Here is a 9,330-nt window from a genome sequence, read left to right as displayed (position 1 = left end):
TTTATAATTTGTACAAAATTGAAAAATTTCTGTGTAAATTATATAAGTAAATTTTATACTTTATCAGTTTCGTATTAAAATGACATCTGACTTCAAGTGTTAACAGTTTGACGCTTGTCAAATGAAAATAGTTAAGGAGAATTTACTAAAAGTTTGAGCAAAAATTAGTTAAAATGTCCCACCCGTCACTTTTTAACAATAATTATCACTTTACTTATATTTTATTGTTGTTACGTTTATGTGAATACTTTTATTTGTTTTCATACATATGTACATAAGTATATGTTCCTGCATAAATTCTGTTGCCTATTCAAGATTAAATTGCACTTGGAAGTTTTGTTTATTATAACCAACAACTCCCCCCGAAAAATAATCCTTGATACGGCCGTCAACATGATCGACAATTTTTCGAACTTGCGAATGTATTAAAGCACCTTGAATTTGATCGGGAATTCCCTGATGTTGTTGCTCTACTACTGATTTGTGTTGATGAGCGTGGTTAATGACTTGTGGAACGTGGTGGTGCACATGATTGATAGTATGTTCGAGTTTATTGGGAATCGCTGGCTGTTTTTGTTTCGAATCGACGGCCTTTTGCGGTTGTTTGGAAACACTTTGTTGTTGCTGCTTTTGTTTCACAGCCTCATTGATGACTTGTGGTATGTGTTGATGAACATGATCGACAATTTTTTCAACTTTCGAAGGAATTACTACACCTTGAACCTGATGAGGTACGCCCTGCTGCTGCTTTGGTACTTCTCGTTTTTGATGTTGAACATGACTGACCACTTGTGGAACGTGTTGTTGCACGTGATTGACGACCTCTTGTACTTTATCGGGTATGACTGGATGCGTTTGGCCTGCAGCGACACCACTTTGTTGCTGCTGTACTTGTTGCTTGTGTTGCTGCGCATGACTGATCACTTGTGGAATGTGTTGATGCACATGATTGACAACATGCTGCACCTTAGATGGTATCGCCGGCTGCTCCTGGTCCGAACCGACATTTTCCTGTAGTTGTTTGGAAACACCTTGTTGTTGCTGCTTTTGTTTCTGAACCTGTTTGATGACTTGCGGTATGTGTTGATGGACATGATCGACAATTTTTCGAACGTTCGAGGGTATCACAACACCTTGAATCTGATGGGGAATACCCTGAGGTTGCTGATGGGCTTGTTGATTGTGTTGCTGCGCATGACTGACCACTTGTGGAATGTGTTGATGCGCGTGATTGACAATTTGTTCGACCTTATTGGCAACTTGCGGTTGACTTTGTTTCGAATCGATGGCCTGCTGTGATTGTTTGTCAGCGCCTTGTTTTTGTTGCTGCTTTTTTGCCTCGTTAACCACTTGTGGAATGTGTTGATGGACATGATCCACAATTTTTTGAACTTGCGAGGGAATTACTACACCGTTGACCTCATGTGGTACTCCCTGAATCGGCTTTTGTTGTTTTTGCTCATCTTGCGCGACATGTCGCTTTTGATGTTGAACATGATTGATCACTTGTGGAATGTGTTGATGCACGTGATTGACGACTTGTTGCACTTCATCGGATATGACTGGTTGCGATTGGCCTAGAGCGATACCACTTTGTTGCTGCTGTACTTGTTGCTTATGTTGCTGTGCATGACTGATCACTTGTGGAATGTGTTCATGCACGTGATTTACGACTTGTTGCACTTTATCGGTTATGACTGGTTGCGATTGGCCTACAGCGGCACCACTTTGCTGCTGATGAGCAACATTTTGGTGCTGTTGTGCTTGACTGATCACTTGTGGAATGTGTTGATGCACATTATCGACAACATGTTGCACTTTAGCTGGAATTGCCGGCTGCTGTGATTGCTGTTGTTGTTGAAGTTTATCAACAATCTGCTGTAACTGTTGAGCTTGTTGGCTTAAATACTGAATCAATTGTGGAATGTGTTGATTTATATGCTGAACAATTTGCTGCACTTGTGGTGGCACTTCTGACGGCTTACTGTCGGAAATTGCAACACCCTGCATTCCCTGTACATTGTCAGCTTGTGAAACTTGTTGTTGTGCAAGTAAAAGCTGTGGTACATGTGGATCAATAGCCGATTTTTGAGCAGCCTCCTTTTGTTTTTGCTGCTGTATATGATGATTGATCACTTGTGGAATGTGTGAATGAACATGTTCTACAATATTTTGTACATGCGCAGGCGGCACCCCTATTGGTTGCGAAGGTACTTTATCACCATAAACTGCTGATTCAACTTGCTTTTGTTGAGACAAATGATGATTCAGAACCTGTGGAATGTGTTGATGGGCACTATCGACGATATGCTGTACACGGCTGGGCACCTCAAAGCCCTTATGCGGTATGGGCAAATGCTGCACAACACTGGTGATGGTGATTTTTGGCACGTTTGGCACGTGTTGGTGTGACAAGTGTTGTGTGTGGACATGATGTGGAACATGTTGAGCATGTTGATGACCATGCTGCTGACCTTGATGAGCATGTTGCTGGCCATGGTGTAGATATGGTGGCTGCGCTTGATGAACATGTGGCGGCCCATGCGAGTTCTGTTCATGAACTTGTAGTGGACTTGAAACCACCTGCTGTTCGTGCTGATGATGCGAAACATGTTGCTGACCCTGTAACATAAGTTGTTCAACATGTTGCTGAACCTCTTGTGCATGTTGATGGGCTTGTTGCCCGTAGTGGTACACATGATCGGGGTGCGCGAACGCCGAATACGTGCAAGCACTAGCAGTGAGTACTGGAATGGAAGGAATTATAAAAATTGTATGGAGAAATTAAAAAAAAAATTTGTTTCATAGAATTACAAAAAATATTTTTAAATAAAAAATTTTTATTTCCACAACATTTAGAAACAAATTTTAATAAAATGCTACATTCTCATTTTTGGACCAAATTTGTAATGTGGAAAATTTTAAAAGACAAGTTTCTGAATTAAAATGTCTTCACTTTGATTTTTCACTACAAACCAAGCACAAAGAAGCCCCTCATATTGTTCCGATAAAAAAATAGACTGGATGTTCTATAAATTGAGTCGTTCGAATGCTTTGCAGCGAACGTCCAAAGTCGTTCTGAACTTCAGAAAATCCACGCCGCGTGCTTTTTATACCTCAATATACCACTCGTTTGTACATTTATTCCTTTTTCATCCGCACCTGTGTACTTACACCTGCGGCCGTTATATGTACATATTTTCTTTGTCTGAAGTATAGCACCAATTTTTTATTTTTATTTTTTTACTAATTACATTACCATAACATTTTTTGAAGTCTAAATGTAAATTGTTCTGATGCTCTTTAACGCATTTCATGACCTTTTATTCATTTTGCATTGAACACAGTATAGGTATGGCACACATTTGAGAACTGCATAATTTTCTTGTTATCTGGTCGTTGCTGTGATAAAGTTGTTGTTATGTTTATTTATTTTTGAAATCATTTCCATATACATATGCAAATTTATCGACTTTGGGTACTTGCTGCTGTTAGCAACACGGAAATATTGCTAAACCCTTTCGATCAGACTTTTGGTGGATGAAAGTGCAAAAACAATGTTTGCATATTTGAAGTTGAAATAAAACCGATGAAACGAGAAAATCAAAAAAAAAAAACATTGTATCTCTCATTTGTAATGATCGTAATTGATGCTTTGAGCTGGGACATACATACATACTAGAGGGCTGCATGAATTCATTCAAAATGGCTTATGAATTATTCATATACAAAACGAATGAATGATTTTGGCTTCAATCTTTTTTTGAATTTGAGTGAATACCTGTTCTGACATAGTATGTAAGTGTCGACATAACAATATTCAGACAAAGTGAAAATAAATTGAATTGAAATAAAAGAAGTTTGAATGAATTCATGCAGCCCTCTAATACATACATATGAACATTAGACTGCATCACCAAAAAAAAATTTGCAATTTTTCCGCCGGGCTTACAAAATTTATTATATTTTAAGACGTCCACCAAAATATTTCGGAAAAATATTAAGATTTAAGCGAGCTGGGCCGATTTGAAAACACCTCCAAAAATGGCGTTTTTTTATGAATAAAAATAGTTTCTTAAAGAACTTTTTCTAAACAGCCCCTCGGATGACAAAACAGATTAGGATTAAAAAATTTGCATAAAGATATTTAAAAAGCTTTTCAACAGAATCGTAATAATGAGATATTCGATGCTATTGGTTTACCTTTTTCAAAGATTGATTTACGAAAAACTTAAATAACTGGGCCAAAACTTTTCTGATATAGACTTGTGGGATCTCGGTAGAAAGGTATTTTCCCACTATTTTTATTTATGTGCAAAAAAAGTCATTCGTGTCTCAATTTTTTCAAGTACCAACACATCTTAATTCAACTTTGAATGATGTTCGTTCATCCCACCTTTCTCTTTCATCCTTTGAATGAGCAAAGAAATAAAAAGGATGAGAAAATACCTTTCCAATGATATCTCACAAGTCTAAATCGGGAACGTTTAGGTTCAGTTATTCAAGTTTTTCTTACCAATCTTTGAAAAAAGTTAAAAAAAAACAGCATCAAAAATCTCATTATTACGATTCCGTTAAAACTTTTTTTTATTTTTTTTTTATTTTTATGCAAATTTTTTAAGCGTTTTGTCATTTGAGGGGATTTTCTAAAAACACATCTTTAAGAAACTATTTTTATTCATAAAACACTCTATTTTCGGAGGTATTTTCAAATCGGTCCAGCTCACGTGAATTTTAATATTTTTCCAAAATATTTTTGTGGAAAAAGAGTACCGTTTTTTTTCTGTATGAGGAGTGATGCAGTCTAATGTACATATATGTTCCAATAGAGTTTTATAGTGGAACGAATTTATCCCATTCTTATTTTTCACACATGTATGTATTAAAAAATTCCTGTAGTCATTAAAATTGGTATTTTATGTGCAAATTTCATAACGGTATTTTGCAGATGATGCAATAAACTTTTTAATTAGATCTAACCCTGTCAGGTCCAAAGGAAACATGTTTCCCAATAAGTTCTCCACTAATGAAGATATTGTATGAATTTTCATGATTTGGTTTTTATTTGTTTATAAATTTATCGTAAATTTTTTTTTTAAATATTTAAAAACAAAAATACCTACAAATAAAAAAAATATGTCCCCAATTAAAAACAAAAAAAAAATCCGGGATTTCGGGAAAAATACTTTTTAGAAAAAAATTATTTTTATCCAAATGATAACCATACCTAAGTTTCTAGCGAAAAATTAGATTATAATTCGATAGAAAGAATTAAAAAAATTATAATTACTATTAAAAAAAATATTTTTTTTTGTAAAAAGATAAATATTTTTTGAGAAGAAATAAAAATTAAAACATAACTTAATTTGAATACGTATCTACATACAGACATAGTATGTATGTAGCAATCTTTCCTCTTAACCCTTCGTCAGGAGCAGAGGAGGAGAAGTAAATAAATGTGCTAACTGTGCCACACAAATCAGTTGCGCCCGACGAAGGGTTAAGAAGGAAAATGAAGATTTCAAGGAATTGAGAAACAAATAATTAAATAATTAAGAATATGGAAAGAAAGTATTTTACCAGAAATTTTTATATCTAATCAAACAACACTAAAAAACTAAAACCTATATTTTGTTGGTATAAAAAGTGTTTTGAAAAAAATTAAATTTTTTTGTTAAAACAAAGATTTTAACGATAAAAAATTACAATCATATTTTTTCATTAAAGAAGCGATATTAGAGTTAATTTAATTTTGATTTCAATTATAATTTTAATTTAATAAAACTTTGATTAAAATTAATTAAAACCTATTACAAATTTTTGTTTGTGTGAGCAAATGACAAAATAAAACACATTTTGGTGTTGGTGTTCCCTTGTCAAATTTTGTTTGGTATTTTTTTTGTAGGTGAAATCATTTCGAATGAATGTTGTAAAGAATAATTTATGGAGAATAAATGTTTACCAAAATTAAAAAAAGAAAAACTTTCTGAATTTCCAACAAATTATTTTTTGACGAAAAATGCATTTTTGCAGAGAAACAATAAAAATGCCTAATTTTGGTTTAGATATTTCAGTATAGAATTAAAAAAAAAATGTTAGGACTAAAATTTATTATTTTAAACACAAATATAAGTGAAAACTTTTCAGGAAAAAAAGATTTATTTTACATTGAAATTTATTTCTTTTTTTTTGCGTTGACATTCCATTTTCTTTATTTAGCCCATGATGAATCAAAGCTTACAATTAAAATCATATTTTTTGAGATTAAGTTTATGGTCCTGTTAAGAGATCGACATGCTCTTGTGACAATAGTGTCCCTGTAATTCCTGTAATTTCGTGTAGCTGGAAAATACAGCCATTGATACAGCCTAGATGCACGAAAACCTCTTCTACTACTGATGCATTCAGGACAAAACACTACATGTAAGAGCCTTTGTTGCCACTGGCTATACAAAAAAATAGAAAATTCCTTTCCTGATTTTTTTTTTTTGAGCCGACAAATATTTTACAAGCCTCCTTAATGGGATACACTTGATCCTGAAAAACACGACGAATTTTGGAATTACAGAGGTTAGTCGAAAAATTAAAGTGCGCAATTGGTAAAGAAAAAGTTGTGGACTAGTCTAAGAAACGAAATGACTCTACTAAGGCGACTTTCTGTTTAAGAACATAATAGCTGTGAATGGTTACCAGAAAATTAAATTTCTGCACTAGTGCAGCTGAACAGCTGAACAGTGTAGTTGCCACTTAGCCCTGCCTATGTTATTAAGTTAGTCGTTCAACTGTTTTCGTGAAGCTCAACTAACGATTGGTCTAGAAAACGTGCTGTTTCGATGGGTAAGGACCAAAGAGAGCGAGGTGTTAATTGACTTGATTTAAGAAGGAGGTAGGGTTTAAATACACAGTCGGTTATTGTCTCATAGTAACGCAGGTCCGCCGACGCAGCTCAAGCAACAGGTGTTCGTTGAACGTCGTTGGTGAACTCCGTTAGTTATCTAATTCTGCAGCATCGGGCTCAATGTCTTTAGCCCTTCAGTTAATAAAGAGAGAAGGTTTTGCTTCCAACATGTGTGTGTTCTGCTATTCCCGTCGGTAGCAGCTGACCAGGAACTGCTTGCTTAGCCTCGCCTCTGGCGACATCGGACATCATCCCTTAGCTCTCCGGAGTGCTGTGCTGGAACACTTTATAGCTTCATTCACTCGTCCAGTACTCTCAGGTCTAGCTGCCGAATAATTGTTTAGAACCGGCTGGCCAGTTACTTTTTTGTAGCTAACAATTTGTCTTTTCACCGGGTGCTGCGGCCAAGATATTTGAGGACTTTGTTGCGACTCTGTACCATATTGGCAATTGTGGTTGGGTATGAGAAAAAGAGCAGGCTACCGGAGTTATTTTCTATGATCTTCGTATTGTTCACAGTCGGAATTGATGGGCTTTCGACATGAAGATGGCTGCCATCGATTTCATGTGGTATAGGCGTAGACTCCTTGCGGTGAAGAACCAAGTGAGGTCAATTCCAATTAAAGATCTTCTGAAGGGGTGAACTGTAGGAGAAATCAGTCCTGATCTCGTATTCTGATTCAGCAATCGTTGATATACACTCGTATACTTTTTCTTGTTTAGCAAAATGAAGTATGCAAATTTATGACCACCCATGTTGAATATCGAGCTTCAGTTTAAGAGTAGAAAGAACTTACCGCCACGCGTTAAACCTTTGTGCATTTAAAAATGAAGTATGTAGTATGTGTATATGCAGATTTTAAATAAGCGAATGCAGTCATCCAACACGAGTTATATCGAACTGCAATTGTTTTTAATTATCACCAATTTATAGCAATTCAACTGACCACAACTCATAAATTAAAGTGATGAAAACAAATTGAGTAAAGTGGTTAGTGGAATAAAAATACAAACATAAAAAGCGAAGAATAAAAATAAGAAAGATTAAATATAAGTGCAGCTTATTAAATTTATTTTTAATTTATGCAAATGTTATTCACTGCTTTCTTTATCTTTTACGAATTTGTGAATGCTGTGTGTGAATGAGTGCAGTAATTTTATATGAACAGATAGTATAATTTTAGGCGCCAGAAGAGAAATTCTTAGTTAGAGGAAACTGTTGTGGTAACGCCAAAAGCACTTAAGTCTTTTTTTTCTCGTTTAGGTTTCTTTGTTCTGTTTACGGCTTGCATGGAAAACTAATAGCTGGCGCCTTTAAGTAAAATGTGATCAATAATTTAATTTTGGTGCACCTGAATTGATGAATAAAATTTCATCATTTCATCCAGCCTCTCTTTAATTTCATGATTCAATCCAAATTAAATAAATTCTCTAGGATCTGGAACTGAACCTACGTTTGAGCGATTATTAATTTGTTGCAACTAACTTCCTTTCGCCGCCCCATTTTTCTAGGACTAGAAACAAGATAAATTGGCGCTCTAAGTTTTCCGAACATGCCGAATGAGATGGCAATTCGTAGCTCAATTTCGCTCCCTGTGCGGTGTTCTGAGCGTCTCTTTATGGCTTAAAGCAATAGTTTTCCTAAAAAGCGTTCTTAAGTTGGGCCAATTAGTTGGCGTTATAGTAGCAGTATAATGTTCTTCTTATTTTCAAGATAAAAAGGGTGAGTATTATGCTAAGTAACTCCCGGCACTATCTCGTAAGCCAGCAGACCCATCTTGGCATCCTTTGACGCCAAAATTCACCAGAATAATCTCACTATGGCCATAGCTTCTTAGTCTCCGTAGTGTTGTCGTGCAAAATTCAACCGTGTCCTATGTATGTATATAAATTTCCAGCTCTCCAGAAAAGGGGACTCAAGCAACTGGGAACTAAATTTTACCCCAGCTTGGTAGAGATAGCGAAAGTTAAACCATCTGAACTTATCAATTTCGTCTGAGGTATTTAAGTGGTTTGAGGAAAGTGCCTCCTCCTGGCCTCCTCGCTGGCATTCACAAACTTGCTCGCGATTAGAAATATTGCTTAACCTACCCTAATAGTCAAACAACACCAAAAAGTCCTTCGAGATTGTCACACGCTTGTGTTTGCAATCTATAGTGATTCGACCGCAACATCTATCTTGCCTTTCTCATACCCAAGCGCCCATCTAAAATCAATTTCATCTGCTTTGTCTACATATATCTTCTGGAATATTGCTCGCTTTGAATTTCCGATCGGCCCGCATCGGGTGCCAATTCGAAGCGTGTTCTCACGCGAGCATCAGCATCCATACGTACGGCCAGAAGGCACTTTTCTTTGTCTTTTTTCCAATTCAATGAAATGATGGGCGACAAACTCTTTCAAGCCCTTCAAGTCAGCGTGACCAAAGGCCT

General features: G+C 35.7%; 1 protein-coding gene across 1 annotated transcript; it reads right to left on the bottom strand.

Moving 5' to 3' along the window:
• Positions 1–235: 235 nt before the first annotated feature.
• On the bottom strand, positions 236–3,052 carry LOC118753534 (chromatin modification-related protein eaf-1-like). Its single transcript, XM_036488415.1, has 2 exons — positions 2,977–3,052; positions 236–2,747 (listed from the first exon to the last, which is right to left on the bottom strand). Exons 1-2 carry the CDS (start codon positions 2,996–2,998, stop codon positions 307–309), a joined length of 2,463 nt encoding a protein of 820 aa, XP_036344308.1. The 5' UTR covers positions 2,999–3,052; the 3' UTR covers positions 236–306.
• Positions 3,053–9,330: the final 6,278 nt, after the last annotated feature.

The sequence above is a fragment of the Rhagoletis pomonella genome, unplaced genomic scaffold (assembly GCF_013731165.1).
Source record: "Rhagoletis pomonella isolate Grant_MI unplaced genomic scaffold, Rhpom_1.0 Rhpom_scaffold_02578, whole genome shotgun sequence".
Classification (NCBI taxonomy): domain Eukaryota; kingdom Metazoa; phylum Arthropoda; class Insecta; order Diptera; family Tephritidae; genus Rhagoletis; species Rhagoletis pomonella.
The sequence above is the reverse complement of the archived record's forward strand: the minus strand, read 5'-3'. Positions and strand labels throughout refer to the sequence as shown.